The sequence below is a fragment of the Elgaria multicarinata genome, chromosome 16 (assembly GCF_023053635.1).
Source record: "Elgaria multicarinata webbii isolate HBS135686 ecotype San Diego chromosome 16, rElgMul1.1.pri, whole genome shotgun sequence".
NCBI classification, from domain to species: Eukaryota; Metazoa; Chordata; class Lepidosauria; order Squamata; family Anguidae; genus Elgaria; species Elgaria multicarinata.
Genome location: NC_086186.1, coordinates 8,338,644 through 8,361,940, shown reverse-complemented (window position 1 = coordinate 8,361,940; position 23,297 = coordinate 8,338,644). Strand labels below are relative to the sequence as shown.

Here is a 23,297-nt window from a genome sequence, read left to right as displayed (position 1 = left end):
AAGAAATATTTTTGTAAGCTGCTGTGAGAGCCTTTTTTGGCTGAATGGCGGGTAAAAATGCTTAAATAAATATAAATAAATAACTTCTGCTTTAGATTTCCCCCCTCACCAAAACAGCCCAAAGTAGTGTTATGGGCAACCATCATTCATTTGGCTTCTATGCCAATATGTATTCAAATTTTGGACATCTATTTTAACCACATCATATGAATTGAAATTTAGACGAAAATAAAATATTTTCTACTACTGACTTCATTAGTTTTACAACAACGAGTGGTTAAAATAGTCATGAATATCCTGTTGGTCATGGATTTTTTTTCTCATTCTCTACAACTTTTGTAATACAATGATCTGTTGGTTAAAGAAATAAATTAGAAATGCTGAAGATGAAATATTAAAAGATTATACTCATGGGATGGACGTAAGGAATTGTTTTATTGAAAAAAGAGTTTGGGTTCTCCTCCAAGGAATCTGTATCAAGCAAGGCAATGAACGTTGTCTGCTAGGTTTGAAAATATGTGCAATTAATAACTATAGTAGTAGATTAATTTTTTTCATAGATTAAAACTGATATTGCCCTTATTATTGTCAAAAATACTAGACGTGTTTTGTGAATTCCTCCAGTGATTTTAAAACAACAACAACAACCATAAGCTAATATCAACTATTGATGAAAGATTGGAGAAATTATTCTTTGGAGTGATTTAAATGTTGCTGCTCATGCTTCTTTTAACGTCTTGGCTTCTATTTGGGGTTCCACTCTCACCCTAGAACAGTGGTTCTCAACCTTCCTAATGCCGCGACCCTTTAATACAGTTCCTCATGTTGTGGTGACCCCCAACCATAAAATTATTTTCGTTCTTCTCTACACAATCCATTGTCATGGGATGGTTTGCTAATGAGAATAATACATAACAATGGCTTTAATAATACAAAAGATGATACATGACATAGTTCAGTCAATACAGTTTCCTAAACCATCGGAAATATGTGTTTTCCAATGGTCTTAGGCGACCCCTGTGAAAGGGTCATTTGACCCCCAAAGGGGTCCCGACCCACAGGTTGAGAACCGCTGCCCTTGAACATTTTACATACTGGCGGCATCATCATCATCATCCCAAAAAAACTTCCTGCCTAATTCTTCTGCGGACATTTCAGTCAAATAATAATAATAACAAAATCTTTTGCTTGATGATCAGTTTACTTTTTAGTGGATTCATTTTTCCCGTAGTTAAAAGCCTGTGTTGTTGCCTCATGAATGTCCCTTTGTTTTAGCATCACTTTGAGCCCCGGCATTCCCATGTGTTTTAATCCTCCCCAATGTCTACAGGTACCATTTTAGTCAATTACACTTTTGAAAAGTCGATTACTCAGGGCTCATCTACACCAAGCAGATATCCCACTATGAAAGTGGTATATAAAAGGCAGGAGCCACACTACTGCTTTATAGTGGTATTGAAATGCAGTGACAACTGTTGGGGCCCAGGACACATGCCATATACCGCTTTCATAGTGCTATATCCTGCTTGGTGTAGATGTGTCATGGGCCCCAACAGCTGTCAGTGCACTTCAATACCACTATAAAGCAGTAGTGTGGCTCCTGCCTTTTATATACCGCTTTCATACCACTTTCATAGTGGCATATCCTGCTTGGTGTAGATGAGCCCTCAGTTAATCAACTGAACCAGGCAGCCCTATTTAAAATAGGGTGACCATATGAAAAGGAGGACAGGGCTCCTGTATCTTTAACATTTGTATAGAAAAGGAAATTTCAGCAGGTGTCATTTGTATATATGGGGAACCGGGTGAAATTTCCTCTTCATCACAACAGCTAAAGCTGCAGGTGCCCTGCCCTCTTTTAAATCTGCCCTCTAGTATAGCTCCTGCACCTTTAACTGTTGTGATGAAGAGGGGATTTCACCAGGTTCTCCATATATACAAAGCACACCTGCTGAAATTCCCTTTTCTATGCAACTGTTAAAGATACAGGAGCCCTGTCCTCCTTTTCATAGGGTCACCCCTATTTAAAAGCAACCTTTCCCCCGTGATAAGAATCAAATGTTACCTCACGGAGGGAAATGGTTTTCTTCCAGCACTCGTTTGAGGCATTCTCGCCTCGGCTCTCGGAGGCGCAGCGGTTTCCCTCGCCTCCGTCGGAGCAGGCGGGTCGGCTCTGCCGGGCTCCGTGGCTGCCTCCCTTCCCCGCCCCGCCAGCGGGGTCACGGGGAGGCTGCCAGCGGCCCGTGGCCCTGAGGTGGGCGGAGGCGGCCGCTGGGCGTGTGCGGAGGAGCGGCCGCGGCGGGCTGAGCTGACGAGAAGAGGAGCGCTGCTGCTGCTGCTGCTGCTGCGCCAGATGAGCGCAGCCGGCGGAAAGCCGAGCCGACGGGGCGGCCAAGATGTTGCGCTACAGCTCGGGCCTCACCCTGACCACCACCACGCCGAAAAAGCCCGACCACGAGGGAGGCCCTGCCAAGAGAAAGGTGAGGGGTTTCCACCGGGCAGCGGCGGTGGCACGGGCACTCTTTACCGCCGCGGTCTTACAGAATTATTATTAATAATAATTAATAAATAACCCCTGGGGGTGATTGCAAGAGCAGCTCCGAGCGAATCCACCTCAGGGCGGAGGCGGGGAATGAGCCGAAGGTGATAACGGTCGTGAGCGCGCGTGGAGAGAGAGAGGGGATTTACCTCAGGAATTAGAGGAGTTTTGGGAGTGCGCATGCGCGAAGAAGAGATTGTCCTCTCAGAGGCAGAAAAGGCGGGAAGGGCCTCCAGGCGCAGGCAAAATTCGACGCCTGAGCGCTGCTATCAGTCAGATAGGATCCCTACAGTTCCCAGAATTCCCCAAGTGGGCTGAGGAATGCTGGGAGTTGTAGGAGTTTTTTTTTTTTAGGTCTAAACATGCATAGGGTGGCAACTTTAATGTATTTTTTTTTAATTTTAGGTGTTAGCTGTTTTGAGGGGCATTTCCTTTTGAGAAAGTGATGTTTTTAGAATAAATCCATGTGTAAGACCAGAGTGTACCCCTCATGATAGTGGCTTATTGAAATGATACCTGGTGTGGTACTAGTCCTCAGGAAATCGATGGGCAGGAGACTCAGGCAGACAGAAGAAAGTCCATGCAGACATAACCTTTGGAACTAACTGCCACATGACATGCTGTTGGTGCCTGGCTCAGATGGCTTTAAAGGCAAATTAGACATTCCTGGAAGAGCAATAGGAGAGGTTGAACAATGGCTCGTAGTTGTGATGGCTCTATGGAGCCTCCATGCTCAGAGGCAGTCTACCGCTAAGTGCTGGATGCTGGGGAGGGCTCTTGCCTTCATGCCTGACTGGTGGGCTTCCCAGAGGTGTCTGGGTGGCCACTGTGGGAAAGAGCATGGTGGACAAGATGGATGTAGAGCTGCTCCTGTGTTCTAGTGCCCCTGAGCCTGTGCAGATTGCTCCCTCCTTGGTGGTGCTCGCCAACTGGCTGCTTCCCAGGATTCCTTGCAACAGTGCCTAAGATGTTGTGTGGATCCTGTGCTGCTTTGTTGGTTCCCCTCCAAGTCTCCTGAAGCTGCAGTTCTGGGTGTGGTTGGGCCATCCTGAGCCCATAGAAAGTTCTTGCCAATGAGTGTGGTGTAACAGATCAAGTGCTGGACTTGGGCAACGGAGACCTGTGTTCAAATGAACCATGAAGCTCACTGCTTGCCCAGGGGCTGGTTGCTCTCCTCAGAGGATTGGTATGATGATGGCATGGGATAACCTCTGCGTCTACCATCTTGGGCTATTTGGTGGAAGTGTTGTTTGAAAATGTAATAATAAAAAAGGAGTGCTCCTTAAATTCTCTTCCGTGTTAGTTCTAGCCAGCCTTCAAAGCACAGAACCATCATGAGTAATAGCCACTGATCATGCATTTGTCTAATCCCATTCTCAAGCTATCTAAGTCAGTGACCATCTTGCAGCAGTAAATTCCATAAGTTAATTATGCATTGTGTAGAGTCTTCCCACCCACCCCACCACTATTTATCCTGAATCTGCAGGCGAGCAGTTTCACTGGGTGTCCCAAGTTCTAGCAAATGGGAGAAAGACAAAAACTTCTCTCCAGTCGAAAACTATAATAATAATAATAGTCCAAAATTAATAAACAAGGCAGTAAAAACCTCACCCAACTAAAAAGGAGAGCAGCAAGCAATAAAACCTTAACTTATATTGGCACTCCCCCTTTCTCTCTCTCTTTCTGCCCCTTCCCTGCCTGGGAAGGGGCGTATTGCTCTTTCAAGAGTTCTGAACCGATCATTTGCAGGCAGCTTTAATTTCTTACAATGAGTTGCAAATTGCAGTAATGCTTGCTTATCAGGGAGATTTGAACCAAGGTCTTTTGCTGCTCTATGCGGATGCTTTCTGCAGCCTGAGAGGTGTGTCACAGGATCCCTTACGGGGTCACCGAGAAGGTTGGGACACATCTCTTGGATTGCACATGGCTGCCTAATTGGTTTTCTCCCAAAATACTGCTATCCAAAGCAGCTTGCTTGTTCAAACAGGCTGGCTCTGTGTTTATTCACTGATGCCTGCAGAGTTAGGGCCACTATAGTGTAGCAGAAAGAGTTTTGGATGTGGATGGGCGAGACCTAGGTATTACTGCCTGTTTAGCCATGAAGATTGCTGGGTGAGCAAGTTGTTCTGTCTCGATCTAACATCTACTTTGCAGGGTTGTGGTGAGAATACAATGAGCTAAGCCCCCATGTATTCTGCCCTGAGTTGCTTGGAGGAAAGGCAATATGGAAATGTGATAAAGGCATTTGGATATTTGTCAAAATGAGTACAATATAACATACCTGGGTTTGCCACTACTTAATATGTGAAAATACCTTAAAAGTTACAAGGGTGACTTTGCTGCTGCCTTGGATACCTGCAATTATCACATGTAAACATTAACTAAAAGTATGAAAATTATTTTTGAAATGTCTCATAATTAAGATTAAGATCTTAGCATCTCTTTTTATGTTAAAATTCTGGTACATCTAATGAAAGGACTGCTGCTACAGTCATCCTTCTGTAAATAGGGTTTTCACTAGTTTGACAACAGGGGCTGCTATCTTGCCGGATTGCACATTCCTTGCAGGCTCTAGGGGACAGAAAACTGAGATCAACTGATAAAGCTTGTCTTTACAGAGCCATGATCCTCATGTTTTGGAACACTTGCTATCTCCATTCATGCGCTAAAGTGCCACTCATCATAGCTTCAAACTCACTAAAACTATGGCAAAATGGTAACCCCTGTTCCATGCAGTAAAATAATAAGCTAAATAGGACTTTACTTATGCTAGACTCCAGGAAGCTTTAATGTCATATTTTGTGCCATCTGTAATTGGTAGGACACTGTTGTAAATCTTTAAGTCTTGTGCTCAAATTTGTTCTCAATTTATTTTATGTTCTCTTTTAAAAATATACATAGTGTTTTTCTAAATGGTTCCAAAGTTCTCTAAAATGAAAGCAGTGAGAATAAATGTCCTTCCATTAAGATGAGTGAGGTTCTTGCTTTCAGCGCTGCTTTGTAGTATTCATGTATTCAATGTACATTTCTGCTCATCAAGTTCACTCTCTTTTTATTGATAAAATTGCAAATTCTTGTCGCTCCATGAAAACATTTTCATGGTAATAATTCCGTTTGTCATGGAATGCATTTGACTTACGAGGAAAATTGTTACTTGTAAATAGTTCTTCTCCCCCCCCTCACTCCCCACTTGTCTTTCAACTGCATTTAATCTTTTCTGATATAAACTTGCCCTTGTGTTCTGTTATTCTTGCGTTCTGAATTAAAGGAACTATCTGTCAGAAAAGTAGCTTTTCATTCTTTTTGTGAAGAAGGGAACGTTCGTAATATACTGAAAGGGGTGCTTTTTTCTTTCTTCTAGGCAAATGTTTGTCGGCTGCGCTTAACTGTGCCCCCTGAGGATGACTTGCTTTCTCAGGAAGGAAAAAATAAGATTGAACGAACAAAAAAGGTAATGATATTTTCCTACCCCTACAGCCAATAACAATAGCTTGTGTATCAGTGTCATGGCTGCTTAACCTCTGCTGTCATAAACAGCTACCAGAAGAGATAAACATTAGTGAGATTTTCCATCCTTCTAAAAATAAAATCAGTTCAGTCTGCCAAGTATATATACATTAAGCAAAGGCTGTAGAAATCTATATCCCCCCCTCGATTCTGCAAATGGAATGCATTTTGTTTGCTTGCTCAGTTTGTTTTATGGAAAGGTGCCCCCACCCCCTGACTTTTGGGGAAGAACTGAGGGCCAAACTATTGGCCACAGGGTTAACCGGAGTGTGTTGTGTTTTGAAAGCAGCTGATTTCAAGCCCTGGTTGAGAGAATCAAGAGCATTGTGTGTCTGCCTTAAGAGTGTGAATTGAGGCACCCATTTCAAATCTCACTTGAGCCATAAATCCACTCGAGTCCCTCCAGGTGTTTTGGCCTACAGCTCCCATCTGCCACAGCCACCATAGCCAAGGATGAGGGATGATGGGAGTTGTATGCCAAAACATTTAGACAGCTACAAGTTGGCCACGCCTGCCAACTTGGTTTAGGAAGCTCCAGTTCTCTCAGCATCAGCTCCTGATCTGTAGTTTGGGGATAACAGCCCTGTCCTCTATTGCAGGACTGTTGCAAAGATTATCAGATGTATGTGAATTGCTTTGAACTCTTGAACCTGCTATATAAGCTTGAAGTATGATCCTTTATGCTTTTTATAACCTTCTTTAATAACCAACAAGAGGAACTCCAGTCAGCTAAGGAAAATTAAAATAACAGTCGAAATACATGCTAAACCACATAATAAAAACAACACCCTAATGAACAATATTCTCTTAAAAGCCACTTACTTGGCTGCGCAAGAAAGCCAGTCCATATGGTACTTATAAGTTACGTCCTGCAGGGCAAATAATACTTCATGGTTGTGGAGGTTACTTAAACTGGGAAAAGCAGCACGAGGAAAGGGTTAATCCCACTCCCATGGATCCAGTTTGGGGATTTGAATACACTCTTCACTGTGAAAGAACTTGAAGGCTGAGTTTGGACGACACGCTAATCAACTGGGGTGGTGGTGGTAATAGGAACCGAATGGGAAACAACCATTGATTATCGTGTTGTCTGAACTCAGCCTAAGTGTAGAAATGGGTTGGGTGCTGCCTATTCCAGGCACAGGTGACATTCTCTCTTCCCCCATTCCAGCATGGCCCCCATAGTGAAGCAAGGTTGGCAAAGAGGTGAAGCATTGTCAAGAGCTTAGTAATATAGCTTTATTATCACCACACCCAGAACTTCATGAGGTCAAGTGAAAATAGCTGCACTTGTTAAACGCCAACGTGCGTATTGAACTGGGGCTGGGCTCCATTAATTTGCAGCACCATGTCAGGCTGGTGCTTCAGTGGCAGTAGCTGGATTATCCTGCCAAACAGCTATTGTAAGTTACTGGCTAATGAGTGCATTTTATTTAACCACCATGTACCTTATTGGGTTCATGATTAAAGGTGTTTTGTGAGATGGCCAGAACAGTCTGTATTGGTAGGCAACCTTGTAAATCACTCCACAAAGGCTAGTAGCCCAGAAACTATTTTACTTGCCCGTGTGTCCATGTCATGCCACAACAACAATCGGAGCAAAAAGAAGCAACTCTCTTTCCTTTTCACAGCAACTCCCCTGCCTGGCTGCCTGGAAGCTCTTTCTTACTTGCCATGGCTAAGTTATTTAAAAGCTGGTTAGGCCAAACCAGACCTGATAGGGCAGCCACATTAGTTTTATTCACTAGTCTGACATTTCACATATAACAAGGAGAGTGTGTGTAGCTCCTGGCATTGCTTTGGAAGTTACTTGTAGACTTGCAGGCATTTGAGAAGCAGTTTTGTGATGTAGCATGGCATGGTCATATTGGGTGTGAAATATATACGCTCCCCTTCTGCTTCTCCAGGTGAGGGCAAATAAAATGATTTTTAAATTGGCAGATGTAGGCGGATAAGCCTGGTTGGAGAGCCTCATAGGCATTGTCAAACATTCTTGAAAGTCCAACTCGAAATCTCCTAAAAAAACAGAGGTGGATAACAGTGGAAGTCCCCTGACATAAAAACAGGAAGCAGGGAGTAGGAGTAAACAGACCGTTTTCACTGTGGAGGGAAGTCTGTTAACTTGCTCATAAATGATTAGAGTCAAGGGTGAAGAGTAAGGAAGTCAACCTCTTCGTGCCAAGCTCTTTGGATAGAGTTGAGACTTACTGCACAATCCTATGTATGTCTACTCAGAACCATTGAGTAGAATGAGGCATATTCCCAGCTAATTGTGCATAGGATTGCAGTCTTAAGCAAAATAAATGGCATTCTACTAGACTTTTGCAAACCTAGAGTTTCTGCTTCTATTTAACATTGGAGATTTAGTTTTGTGCAAGTACCATGATGCTGTATATGATCGAGTATCTTGAGTGGATAACATGTGATACTTTGAGTGATGCCAGAACTACTTGTTCTGTGTGCTTTGGGAAGAGTACGTACTTCTGAAGCAGTTATTCCCACTTCAAATTACTTTGCTCTTTGGTATTTCACAGAAATAACTATTTCGTGTTTAAGTATGAATAAACATGTAGGGGAGTGTTTAATGCAAAACCAACAAAGGAAATATTTTGCCCAGGAAATGAAAAATTGCTTTTCAATCTGGTACCACACCCAGTTCATATTGAACCTGTTTGCTTCTGCCCCATTTAAAACAAAAACTGTGTGTTTTGCTCGACATGTCAGGATCCTGTTTAAAGTGGATGTTTCAGAGTTGCTAGAACCAACTCTTAATATAATTATATTTTATTATCTTTTCTAAGCCATCTTTGGGGATCTGGATTGGAAAGTGGACTAGAAATCCAACCAGCAAATATGGTCATATATCTCTACGTTTGCTTTTCCTTCTATTGATAAAAGTGTCTTTATTTTTATATAGCAACTGTATCAAGTTCCTAATGGATTGTCCGCAGGGAACCTATCGCAAGGTGTGGTGTATGGTGTGGTGCACAGATCTGATGATAATCATAAAAAAGAAATGGTGGTTTATGGATGGTCAACTCACCAGCTGAAAGAAGAAATGAAATATATAAGAGACGTGAGTTAGTTTCTGTACGCTGTTTCTTGCATGATTGATAGGATTCTGAGCAGCAAATCTAACTGTGTAAATAAGCTTGTTCCGCTGCCCTTCCCTTTCCTTCCCCTTCAGTTCTATGAAACTAATGTTTCTGCATTTCCATGTTGCTATGTGCCACTATCCCTGAGCAGCCTGACTTTTCCTACCTACCCACAGTCCCAGGGTACGATTCACAACCCGTTGAATTAAGTGGCAAAGCTCCCATTGGTTCTAAAGGCTCTGGGTTGCATTCTTGGTCAGTGCCATAACTATGTTCCACTATTCTGCTTGGACAAAATCTCTGGATAAAGTAAACTTTAGGCCTGCAATACAATTTGGATACATCTTAGGTTTGCAAAATATATGAATGTGTCTGTCCATGACATAGGTGTCACTCTTGTCACTGAGATCAAGGACCAAGGTCGATGTGACAGTAGTGTCAGACTTGTTTGTTTAAACCTAACACTGCTCCAATCACACATAAAGTGCAGCTGGACATATTTACGCTGCCTTGTATTGAATTAGACCATTGGTCCGTCTGTTTATTTCCCCATTATAGTCAATGGGGAGACATAGGAAGCTTTGGATTTTCCGAAGCAAGGTCCTGATTTGGACAGAAATCAAAGTGGGCGGGTGGGTGGTCTCTGAAGTGGTCCCAGCTGAATCAAGGCTAGTTCCAAAGCAGGGTCAGAACTGGATCTTCTTCTTCTTCTTCTTCTTCTTCTTCTTCTTCTTCTTCTTCTTCTTCTTCTTCTTCTTCTTCTTCTCATTCTTATCTTTGATGCATACCCTTTATCTGTGATAATGATGATGATGATTTCTATACTGCCCCATAGCCGAAGCTCTCTGGGTGGTTTACATAAGATTAAAACAATTAAAATCAATTTACAAAATTTAAAACTACAAAGACATACAACATACATAAAAACATACATCTAAAAGCAGCTATAAACAGCTTTAAGCTATGAACCTAAAAACAGATCCAGGATCAGTGAAGTTCATCTCATATTGCTAAATGCCTAGGAGAAGAGAGAAGTCTTGACCTGGCTCCGAAAATATAGCAATGTTGGCACTGGGTGGGCCTCATCAGAGAGATCATTCTATAATTGGGGGGCTACCACAGAGAAGGCCCTCTCCCTTGTTGCCATCTTCCGAGCCTCCCTCGGAGTAGGCACCCGGAGGAGGACCTTAGATGTTGATGATGGTTTAGGGGAGGTGTTTTCATTTTGTTTTGTTTTTTAAATTATGGAATTACTCTTTTGATTGTGAATGTTATGGAATGGCATGCTAAGTGTTAATACTCATTCATGTGAACTGGTTCATTGACTACAGATTATAGTAAAACCAGAAAGTCAGTTTTATTATAAGTAAATATTCCGTTTTGTTACTTACTGCTATAAATATATGACTATATTTGGGCTGGGAAAATTATAATTACATCGCGTTGGGAGCAGTATCATATACTGAAATATTTCTGTTTTCAGGTGAGATTAACTTTGGAAAAAGTAAGAAAGAAAATGTATGGAGAATATGATGAAATGAAACGCAAAATTCAAGAGCTTACAAATGAACTGGCGGTAAGTACTTGCATCTTTAAAGATGACAGAAGTAATGAACTGAACCATTTCTGAATTCTGATTATGCTGATGCTCTTTGACATCCTTCTATATTGGATACAACTTTGGTCCGATGCACATTTGACAAGCTTTCTTTGCAAAATACAAGAGATATGTTTCTACAAACAGCCTCTCTACACTTTGGTTTTCCACCCACGCTTCCAGCTTCATCTGGAAACACTGACGAACCTATTGCACTATAGGATTTTCTTTTCCTCATGTCACTTTCTTTGTTCAACTCTTCCCTAATTCATCCACCCTTAAAATCTGCTCATGGTGCTCTCACTGTGTGTCCAAAAGCAAAAAAAGATGTACCCTCACTGTGAGACTGAAAAGAAAGGGAAAAGATCCACCAACACTCCTGAAGCTGAGCGCACAAACCTCTGGTTTAGACTTATGCTGTTTCTAGAAGTTGTCAATTACGGATTAGAAATCCTTACCACAATTTTGGACATAAAGTCCAACATTTCTCTTCAGGAAGGTAACGATTACCATTCCTTTCTTAAGCAAACAGTCTACCACGGGGGTTAGAACCTGAAGACAACATGCCAAGCTTATATGTTTATGTTATGGTGAATGCTTAACTTTTGAAAATTGAAAAGTGTATTACTGACGAAGTTGGAAACGGTGCATACGATCCGGAGTCATCGTTTAATATTATATTTCTATGTTTTCCCTTGTTTGTATTCTTTCATCTTTATGACATATTTTTGTCCTCGTTAATCACCAGTAACTTTGCAGTTTATTAAATGTTTGCTAAACGTCCATTGACATTCATTATATGACTGCTGGCTAGGATAAATCGTGTCAAGGCTTTTGGTATATGCACAACACACTGGGCTCCCTATATTTTGTGCGCTCAACTTCAGGAGTGTTGGTGGATCTTTTCCCTTTCTTTTCAGTCTCGCTGTGTGTCCTGCATTCTGCATATGTCTCCAAAGTGCACTCTCAGCAAATCCCTCATCTTGTGCTAAGTCTAGTTTTCCATGCACCTTGGCTGGTTAGCAAACATTTTAGGGTGTAATTCACTAATACATATTTATAGAACACTATCTTCTGCTGCATGCACATTTAATCTGGATATGGATCTCATTTGGCAAGGCTAGACATTTCAGTTTAATTGACATCATTTTTATTAATTTGCCTTATTTTTGGTTTGCAATTTATAATTACATGTGTTGACCAGTCTTGCTGCATCTTCTCTTAGATTTTGCTGTGGTTGCATTATTCTTTCTTCTGTTTAGGTGTTATCAGTAGCCTAATTTAGAGCGGCTGTGGATTGTGCTACTAGGATTTTTGGGGGAAGGTGGGCACGGAAGGCTTTATTGGGCTTGCAAATGGAACTGATCTCCGTGCCAAGCACGGAATGCATCTTGACTTGCCCTTGCAAAAGTTTGTACGGTGGTAAGTAGTGCAGGCTGACATGATTAGGCTGCCCCTCTCCTTTCTTGCATATATTTCCATAGATATATGTAAAACACGCTGTACAAATTATATGTAACTTCTGAGCAAGAGAAATTATTGCTAGGTTTGCAATTCCTACTGTCTTAGATTGAGGAGAAAATCTTGTTTATATTTCTCTAGGTATCAAGTTCTCAGCAGGAATCATTGGAAAATCACATAGAAGTGCACTCTGCAGCTCTGGATAGTTTCAGTGAAATGAATAGCTCGTTAACCTCAGCCTCAATTGAGTTGCAGGTAAATTGCTGACAGCGTTGTCGCCATCGATACTTGGTGCTTTTAGCAAATATCACAGCTCTTGCACCATTTGTTTAAAGTATGGGTGGGACACAATTACAAATAGATAAACATTTGGAGCTTCGAATCTGTTCCTTCGAATATCCAATGTGAGAAAAGGATTGTAACCTTTAATGTAAAGAACATAAATATTTAGAGTTAAGCATTTACATAAGGTTATAAGTTATTTCCCTTCACTGTTGTAGAAGGATGTGCTTTTGAAAGAAGAATGCGGCACTGAGAATTCCTATACTTTTATTTACAGTAGTAATCTTTCATATAACTGGTGTTGAATGGATAATTCAATCAAAACCTTGTAGGTTTTTCAAACATTGAATTCAGCCAAAGAGAATCTCTTGCGGGCTTTAAGGAATCTAATGTAGACCTGAGTCTTCTGAATATGGTTGAGACTGCATTGTACAGCATAATTTTGGCTTGAAGTTTGCTTAATAAACATTGGTGGAGTAGGACTGCCAGTTCTACATGGCTCTTACCAAAAAGTAACTGAAAAAGTGCCAGTAGGAGAAAAACAACGAATCTTTATCAGCCTTTTCAGTTTTTAAAGTAATTGTGAATTAATTTATGTCTTTCATTGCGGATGTTCACAGAAAACCTTAGTTGATGTTACTTTGGAGAATACAGTAATACGAGATCAGATAAAGAGTCTAAAACTAACACATGAACAGTCTATGGAAAAACTGAAGGAAAAGCAAAAACAGCTGGAAACTGCTAGAGTTGAAAATGAATTGCTCAAACTCAAGGTAAGCGGTGGCAATTTAGTGACTTGAGTTGTGGAGAATAATCCTGCTATTGAGACTTGGAAAAGGAAATTGCGGTGTCTCCCAGAATTAGGGATGTGACTGGCTAGAAAGGCAGTATCTGTAGAACAGGATATTATTATTCATTTATTGACACAGAATTCAGGATGGCAAGGCCTAACCTCAAAACCTGCCTATTTTCCTGCACCTTGTTTTTGTTGGTAGTGTCAATTCCACTATGTAAGAACATTCAGTGATGTTTCAGGTGACTTGGATTAGCATTGGGGTGTGTGTTTGTTTTCAAAATTATATCCAGCTCCTCCTCCTGGACAAAGCGAACATGTAAAGGCAGCATGTTGAAGTACTTGTATTTGCAAAGATGCTTAATGTTGGTCCACACTGACAAGTTATAGAAGGAAGAATATTGGCTTGCAACAGACACATTTTGGTTGTCTCTCTTCTTTACACAAGAGCCCCTGTCCAATCCTCCCTTCTTTTCCCTTCTTTGAACGCTGTGCACTCCGTGGGGAACCCTATGTCTGCAGGGAGCATTCCTCTCCAGGGAAGACGAAAGGGAAGCTCACCTGCTGTGCATTAGAACACCAAGCCTAAAGGACCATGCCCAGAAGCTCTTTTCACTTGTTCTGCTTGCCAGGGAATTAATAAAAATAAAGATATTTTCACTAGAGGAGTAGAAGGAAAGGAGTAGCACTCTTGAGTGGCTTTCATTCTAATTTTAGATACAGCTCTGTGTTTTCCAGGATGGTAGGGAACAGCTGTGTAGGTTGATAGCCTTAGCAGATTTGCGGGACTTTATAAATAATTAATACATAAATATAATGTCATGCTGTTGCAGTGTGTAAGGTATTTATCTTCATTAGTGCAAATTCTCTCATTTTCTTTGCTTGGTCTTGGGCATCAATGGGAATACATGCACATTTAATTTCAAGGTGCAAAATGCGAATGCGAAATCTGTCTAGAGTGCTGACTACTCAGCTTACGTGCCTTGATAGATGCTCTTTGATTTAAAACTGTCTTTGGAAAGTGGTTTGCGTTTGTAGGATGCAAGGGTTTACTAATGAGGTGATTCCCCAGTGAATTACATCTGTGGGTTGGAGAGATGGTACCTCAAATTAGATAGTCACATCTGATTGCCTGGTACATCATCTTGACGGAATGCCTCTCCCGACATGAACTTACCCATACACTGCGCTCAACATCTAAGGTCCTCCTCCGAGTGCCTCCTCCAAGGGAAGCTCGGAGGATGGCAACAAGGGAGAGGGCCTTTTCAGTGGTGGCCCCCCAATTATGGAATGATCTCCCCGATGAGGCTCGCCTGGCGCCAACATTGTTATCTTTTCGGCGCCAGGTCAAGACTTTTCTCTTCTCCCAGGCATTTAACAGCATTTAACAACATATGCTAAGTTTGTTTTTTAATGAATCCCAGAACTGTTGTTGTTTAAATGGATACTGTTGTTTTATACTGTTGTTTTTTATATTTTTGATGGTTTAAAATTTTGTATACTTTTTTAATGTTCATTGTTTTTAACTTTTGTAAACTGCCCAGAGAGCTTTGGCTATGGGGCAGTATATAAATTTAATTAATAAATCATCCTTTGTGAGATTCCCGTTCCACTAATTAACATGAGGCACAATTAAGAACATAAGAGAGCTCCGGCTATTGGGCGGTATAGAAATGTAATAAATAAATAAATAAGAAGAGCCCTGCTGGTTCAAACCAAGGGTCTGTCTAGTCCAGCATTCTGTTCACACAGGGGCCAACCAGCTGCCAATGTGAAACCCACAAGCAGGACACGAGGGCAATAGCACCTTCTCACCCACGTTCCCCAGCAAGTGGTGTACATAGGCTAACTACCTCTGATACTGGAGGTAGCACATAGCTAACAGGACTAGTAGCCAATTCTGAATCTTCAGAAGAGTTTTCCTGTGCAAGCATCACTGAAATCACCAGGAGCTGGGCAAGAGGAGTATTGCTTATGCACAGATTTCTTTCCTATCAAGGAGTCTTGGGCAGATTGGAAGATCCTGGTGGATTCCAGATTGCTTAGTGGCACGGGGGCACCATTTGGATTTTCTGCCTTAGGCATAAAAATGTCTTCACCTGCTTGCTAAGAGTATGGGATACATTGTTATAGCTTTTCGCCATATCTTTAGTTTATATTTCTTTCCCTTCCTGTCCTGCCTTTGTTGCATTTGTCTCTGAAAAATACATACAATTCTTTTATAGGTGGAATGTTCACAAGAAGCAAATGCGGAAGTAATGCGAGAGATGACAAGGAAACTATACAGTCAATATGAGGAAAAACTACAAGAAGAAGAACAGAAGCATAAACTCGAGAAAGAAACTCTAATAGTAGGTGGAAATCTGGGTTCGTGTTGTGCATTTTGGGGGGTAGAGCTGACTTTAGTTACTCTTTTAAAGCAGAGGTGGGCATCCTGTAGGTCGGGAGCTGCTGGTAGATTTCTGGATGATTTGCAGTCAATCAGCAAGGGTTTCTGACTTCCAATAGTTGAACTACAGAAAGTAAATTTTCCATTAATAAACATTCTCTGCTACAGCTGGCCTTATGCTAATTGCTTCTCTCTCTGCCTCAGTGTTTCTCCCCTGTAAAAATGTGGGTTAATTGCATGCTTTTCACCTGGTCTCTGTGCAGCTCTGCTGGCCAGTTCTAGAGTTCTGAGTTAGAACTCCGTTCCAGTTCATACAATTACTGTGGTTTAAACAAGCCACATTGGCTTGATTAAGCCATGGTGTGTGCTGGCACTTGCTAGGTGCCATTTGCCTAATTACCTGCCTTGGCTTGTTGTGTTATCTGAACCTGAGTGGCATGGCTTGTTGGAGGGCAAAACAACCCTCCAATAACCCGTGGGCTGGTTCTTGGGTTGAGGGTTGTTTCCACATCCAACAAGTCATGCCACCCAGGTTTGGATGATACAACAAGCTGCACCTGAGCGGGTTAGTAGGCTAACGGTGCCTGCCATGCACAGCAACTTAAACAAGCCATGGTGGCTTGTTTAAGCCACGGTGATCATGTGAACCAGGTCAGTCCCTGATCTGTAATAAATGCAGAATGAAGCCTGGCAATGTTGCCTGTTGCCACAAGCTACGACCTGCGATTTGTCAGAGGAGAGACGTCCGTGTTGGGGCTGCTGCTGACGAGGGAATCAGAAGTGAAGACCACGTTCTTTCAGTGGCTTCCTGCTCTACCTTAGCCTCCTCTAACCTGGTGCACTCAAGACGCATTTGACTACAACTGCCACCATCCCCAGCCAGCATGACCTTTGACTGACTGTGAATGGTGGGAGTTGTAGTCAAACATGTCTGAAGGGCAGCAAGTTGGGAAAGGCTGCTCTGTTTACTTGGTATGTCGATCTGGCCTAACGTAAAACCTTTTCTTTGGAGGCTGAAACAAATAGACTCCTTACGGCCATTGAAGATGCAAATAAGAAGATGAGACTTACAGAGACAAGTTTACAAGAAAAAGACCAAAGAATTGGTGAGCTAGATCGATTCATTCAGCGCATGGAAGAGGTCAGTGTGTAACTCTATATACAATCTTCATTTTACAAAAATGGAAAGTTCATTTGAGGTCCTCTCAGTCCTTGCAGCACAATTTTGCATATATAAAATAGTGATCAGAGACAGAAGTTTTAATAATTCTCCGTTTTCATACACTCAGATTGTACGTAATTATTAATTTTGGAGGCGCTGGATTGAAGGGTGCCGTAGGTGCAACACATCAGCACATCACACGCACACGCCGAGCGCCCTTGCTACTCCGGCAGAGCCAGAGTGTCCTTTGGGCCCTTGCAGTTGCTGTCATTCATATTGGGGCAATGGGAGCAGGGCCCTTTGTGGCAGAACTTGTCAAAGCTTTTGGCTAAGTCAGTTGTAAGTAAGTGAGAGCAGTAATCCTGCTGCCCATATATCCTGTGTGACATCAATTGAACTGCTGCTGAACAAGTTGTATCAGATTCTCTCTCATTTCCTTGTGTCTTCTGCCCTGCCCTGCATTTTTTTCATGGACTTTGCTCCACGTGGATGTCATGTCAGATTTCTGCTAGTGACTGCCTCTCGATGTAATTAACAAGATTTGAATAATGTGCACTGGAAAATCTACGAAGTACATAATGTGCACTGCTCTCCTACAATGATTTTTTTTTCTTATGGTAATTGGAATTTAATGACCTTCCCAATGGCACAACTGTTTTATTTACAAGACTTGCACATTTCCACATGTGTACAACTAGAATATTAAATGATAACAAAAGAACTGGGGTGAACAAACATTTTATACAGCTTATTAATTGTACCGTATCGTATATCAAACGTAAATTGTTTTGCAATAATCGAGCATAAATAGTTTACGAAACTAAAAAAGTTGGAGGAGATTCGTCAACTTGACAGTCTTTTAGCATTTAAAAAAGCAATAAAGACTGATCTATTCTGGCAGGCCTATCCAGTGAAATTTTAGAATGTTTTTAGGATGTTTTAAGGATGTTTTATTTATATTTATTTAGAGTATTTTTATCCTGCACCTCAGCCAAAAAGCTCTCGGAGCGGCTTACAATGTATCAATAAAGAAGTTTTAATCATGTATGCTGTGTTTTTAATCAATTTTTAATGTGTTTTATATTCACTGTTGTTCCCCGCCTCGATCCAAGTGGAGAGGCGGGTAAGAAATAAATTATTATTATTATTATTATTATTATTATTATTATTATTATTCAGTAACCACGCACAAATGGTTTACAAAAACAGAGTAATAACTGAATGGTTGCAATAACTGAGCTACGGGCCTCCGGCTTCTTCCACCTGTTTTGCAATGCTTCGTCAGAGTCAGAATATCAAAACTTCACACTGCTTATGGGTGGGCAAAGAGGAGGATTTGTTGGTCAAGAACTCATTGCATTTTCTGGCTGGGGATCTAATCAATTTTTTTTTGGAGGACTAAAAAGTCTTTTTGAAATCTGAGGAACAAATTCTATATAAAATACACTCAAGGTGACTTATAGTAGATAAGATTAAAACACATCTTTTTAAAAAACAAAACAAAAACGCACACACCAAGTATCAAAATGAATAGATTTCCACAAGCTTGAGTACTATGGAGTACCATTTTTAGGGCATCAAAATGGGATATAAAGGAAATAAATAATTTTTAAAAAATCAAGGAGGCAACAGTTCCAAAATGCTCAGTGGAGCAACACAGTCTTCACAACCTGTGTAAAAAGAGGAAGTGATCGGGCTAGGTGTCCATCTCAAGGGGGCAGGAGGCTATTCCATATTCTGGGCATCATAACAGAAAAGACCCTATTCCTTGTGGTCACTCACAACATCTCTGGTGGTGGGTAAGAGGGAGAAGGTTAATGGGTTTCTTGGGCAGGGATGTAGAGGAAGAGAATTTGTTCATTCCCTTTACGCACATTTTCATCACCATATATTCTCACCTTTGCCATTTTACGGCTGGGATACAGCGTGATGTTGTTGCTGTGCTAGAAGGAATGTTGCCTGAACAGAGCTCTCTTGTGGGGATCGTATTCTGTAATGCTGATTTCTTCATTGTTGCAATTCCAGAGAGATGCAGAAAACTCATCAAGCAAAGGCTTTAATTAATATTAGAATACTTGTGGTGGCAATTAATATGAGCATGGTAATTTTCTCCAGTGGAAGAGGAGATTAGTGAGTGTTTACATGATCACAAGGGGAAAATACTTATGATATGCTGGTAACATGTGTCTCTGTGCATGACCCTTTAATGTGAATTGACAGCATACAATTTATGAAAATCATGGCACTCCTTTTTGCAGAGAATAATACAATTTCAAAGAGAGAAATAAAATACAGTAGGATTCACTGCCGTTCTGGGGAACAGCAGAATATATATCTTTAAAATTTATGCTTAAAGATGTGTGCTGTGGCTATAACAGTCATGGTGTCTAATTTTGTTCTGGAACAACAAGTGTATGTCCCAGCTCATTAGGTTGGCATCTGAGTTGGGTGAAGGAGACTCGGCACTTGCTTACATATATAGCAGAATGGACACCAAACTAGACAAAATGTTGGAGACTGAGCACTTGGGTGAGGAACAGAGGGATCAAAAGGTACCAAGTTAGAGCCAGAATGTCCTTATTTAAGGGCTTTCAGCAGATTGGAAGGGCTGGCTGAAAACTAGCCAGGGGTGAGGAAAGTTCAATCGCCCCTTGATAGCATTTTTTGGTAGGAGGTTAATCTTAGGGGATGGCTGAATGGAAAAGTCTTCTGCTGTGCCACTCAAAACCTTGGACCCTTGTGTCTAAATTATGGGATTTCTATGATTAACATGCACATTCCAATGTCAAAATATATTTTGCAGCTCAGTTATAACATTAAAAAACATGTATCTCTATATATTCTAATTTAGGAACGCCATCAACTACAAAAACAACTAATGGAGTATGAAATGCAACTACTCAGAGCAAATCTTCACAGCCAGCCAGGCAGACAGAGGTGAGGTCCTGCTTCCTTCTAGGATTCCTGGTGCTCATAAAATATCCCTATTTATTTATTTATTTATTTATTACATTTCTATACCGCCCAATAGCCGGAGCTCTCTGGGCAGTTCACAAATTATAGCTGATAATGAATTTTTGGATAAATATTTTGTAAGGAGACGTATTCATTTGAAATTCCCAGCATTCTACAGATATTATGACTGTATAGGCAAAGAGCCATGCAGACCTTGCAAAATAAATCCTTAGTTTTTCAACTGTAAAATTATGCAACACTTTTTAGTGTCCCTTTCATCTCCATTGTGAGAAAGATGAATGTTTTTCAAGTGTTAACATGTCTCATAGGTTTTACTACAGGTGCCTCCTGGCGGACATTTAATTTGGACAAATTTCCATTATGGAACAAGAAAGTAGCACTAACATTAGCTTCTCCTCTCAGAAAAATGTCTTTACATACTCTCCCCTCAAACTGATGTATTTATTTACAATATTTATATACCAATCCATATCTAAAATAGATTCCACAGCAGTGAATATAGATATAAACGGTAAAAGGTTAAAACAGCAAATTAAAATAGCTCAGTTTAAAACAGAATGCCAATAAAAACAGTGGCTACTCAGTTGGGGAAGGCTTCTTGAAACAGAGATGTTTTCAGGAGGTGCTGGAAGCAGCCTAGGGTTGGCGTCTGCTTGACCTCCAGGGGCAGAGAGTTCCAAAGAGAAGGGGCCACTATACTAAAGGCTCTTCTGGTGGATTCCAATGGGGCCATAGGTCCATGTGGAACCACCAGGAGCATGCCCTCCAATGCTCTCAGTGACCGGGCAGCTTGATAAGGGAGAAGACGCTGTCTCAACTGTCTTGGTCCCAAGTTGTTTAGGACTTTGTACACTGGTACCAAAAATTTAAACCTGGCCCTGTAGCCAATAGGCTGCCAGTGCAGTTCCCCCATCAAAGGAGTTGCATGCTGAAAAGGGGCATCTATTTGCTTTGATTTCCTCTGAATTACTTTCTGAGAACCATTTATACTTGTTTTACATATGCATATGTTTGGCCACTTTTACGGGGATGATAGCAAGTAGTTCAAGTCCTGTAAAGCATGTTTATATCTGAAAGGGGAAGACATGTGAACAAACAAGGTGTGGTTGTTATAAATACCAAAGATAATACAAATTACTTTTTGAGCTTTCACCTGGAGATGGAGAAAACAATATCTTGGCAACACCACAGACAGAATGATCTATAGGTTCATCTTAAAGTCTCCCTGGGATTGCGGCACCTTTCACTGGCAGATCTTTTCTCTTAGCAAATTTGATACATGGTTTGGGGAGAGAGTGATTCCTCACTTAGATGACTGCAGAGAAATTCATTTAGTATTTACATCTTTCTGTGTCAGGTCATACCAGTTGGAGGAGGCTACTGCTAGTCTGCGGGAACGAATCAAGCATCTGGATGACATGGTTCTTTGCCAACAGAAGAAAGTCAAGCACATGGTTGAGGAGGTCAGTTAATAGCATTTTCTTTTGCTCTAAATAGCATAGGGTCTTGATGTCGAGATTCTCTTAAGGCAAAGAATGGGAACATACTGTCAAGTAGATGCAACACAGATAATGTTTAAAACAAACGTTTTAAATGCTTTAAAAAAAATCAAATTGCATTTAAGCCGGAATGATTGTGCTGGAAAATATGGTAGCCGAGTTTTTTCACAAATACCTATAGACCAGAAGGAAAATGAAGAATCCCCAAATCTTGAGTTTTCTGAATATATCATCATTGTTTTTGTTCAACCTGGTAGGTGGAACATGAATCACATTTCTTGATATGCCAGACATAATTTCTAGTAAGTCAAATTGCATATAAGGTTCATCAACTATTATAGTGCTGTTGTAAGAGAAGTGCAACATATCTACTTACTTGTTGCATTTGTCCATTCACCAAGCCTGTTATCACCCCGATTCAAAAATATTGTATGCCCATAACATGATACAAAGAAATCAGCTTTCCCATCTGCTTTTAGTTCCTGTTCTAGAGGCTTCTTGCTTGTTTTGTTTTCCAAAAATTTTGCATGATCCCTCCCACTGAAATGAACCTCATATTATGCACCAGGGATTTTACTGTATCTAGTTTCTTTGACTAGACATAGCTGTTTGTGGGAACCAAACTGGCTTCTGTATCCCTAGTGATTCAAAGCAGGCAGCCATTTTGGATGTATGCACTGGTGGGCTTTTGGATAAGAAATGGCATCAAAAGTAGTATTTCCCCTTGTCTGTATTTCTTTTGCACCGCAGTAAGTACTCCGTCAACTAGATTCAAAACCCGTGTTTATGACTGCGCCTAATTTAGAAGACAATTTGGCACAGAGACTTATTGGTCCCAGAAGAACATTTAGGGTGTAGTCCTATCCAGATGAGCGTCACCCTTGAAACTCACTTCTATTCTGCATTTTTTGCTTGACCGGCATTTCTGCCTAGGGCTCTGTAGAGAGGGAGGGAAGGAGGATGGAGAAAGCTGGGGAAAGCTCATGTCCCCGCTTTCTCCGTCGCCTCCCTTTCCCCTTTTCTGTACTCTCTGAGGTTGTTCTTGCGACCTCCGAGAGGCAGCCGCCATGGTTCTCTCCATGCTGACTGCGAGGGGGACGGAGAGGGGGCAGAAAGCTCAGACTCTTGGGTTCGAGGTTGGCGTGCTGTCCTTGGCCTCTGACCTCAGATCCAGGAATCCAGTCTATCCTATTCCCCCCACCCCACCCCGATGCTGTCTAGGAGCCACAGGATTGCTCTCCCCAAAGGGGGAACTAATTGAGTCAAATGTGTTAACTTGACTAGAGTAGATGGTCGTCATCCTGTCCTGTATTACATTGCTGATGTAGAGGTCAAAGCACTAACCATGGACAGATCATGACAAACTATGGTTAGCCGTAAATCAGAAACAGAGAGGTTAGCGCTAATCTGGATGTGCATGAGAGGAAGGATGGAGCACGCAAGTTTGCAGCTTGCTTACAATCCTGTAAGTCATGGTTGGGAAGATCATCAGAACTGAGCTTGTGTCATTGACTCAGAATAAGAGGGTTTTATTTTATTACCAGTTTGGTCAGCAAAGCCTTCAAGCCAACTTTTGCAGCTGTCATATTGTGTCAACCCTCTCTGAATGAAGCTGAGCCTGCTGGCATAGTTAGGCCTGGCCCCTGCCATGGTGTACACCAGAACTTTCCAAACTTTTCAAGTTGGTGACACACTTTTTAGACATGCATCATTTCGTGACACAGTAATTCAGTTTTACTAGCAAACTGGAGGTTAAACTAACCCCTTATAAGAGATATGGACACATACATAAATTGTAATAACGAAATGTACACACAACATATCTCATGAAAACCTTTCATTTATATTTTTTAAAATATATGATTTGCAAGATAATAACATACATTTCCAAGACTTTTCACATTGAACCAATTTTGTCGAGCTGCGATCGAGCGGCGGTTGAGATGGTGTTATATCAAAAAACTGGACCCATGGAATTTCTCGAATGCGTCACTTCA

The 23,297-nt window shown here is 41.3% G+C and overlaps 1 protein-coding gene across 1 annotated transcript in view; it reads left to right on the top strand.

The window, feature by feature from the left end:
• The first annotated feature begins 2,396 nt into the window (after positions 1-2,396).
• MYZAP (myocardial zonula adherens protein) overlaps positions 2,397-23,297 on the top strand; it is a 41,037-nt gene continuing 20,136 nt past the window's right edge. The window contains exons 1-10 of the mRNA XM_063142623.1: positions 2,397-2,480; positions 5,901-5,990; positions 8,964-9,122; positions 10,625-10,717; positions 12,341-12,454; positions 13,102-13,254; positions 15,500-15,625; positions 16,676-16,804; positions 19,677-19,762; positions 21,159-21,264. Coding sequence (XP_062998693.1) covers positions 2,397-2,480; positions 5,901-5,990; positions 8,964-9,122; positions 10,625-10,717; positions 12,341-12,454; positions 13,102-13,254; positions 15,500-15,625; positions 16,676-16,804; positions 19,677-19,762; positions 21,159-21,264 — 1,140 coding nt within the window. The remainder of the gene's footprint in view (positions 2,481-5,900; positions 5,991-8,963; positions 9,123-10,624; positions 10,718-12,340; positions 12,455-13,101; positions 13,255-15,499; positions 15,626-16,675; positions 16,805-19,676; positions 19,763-21,158; positions 21,265-23,297) is intronic.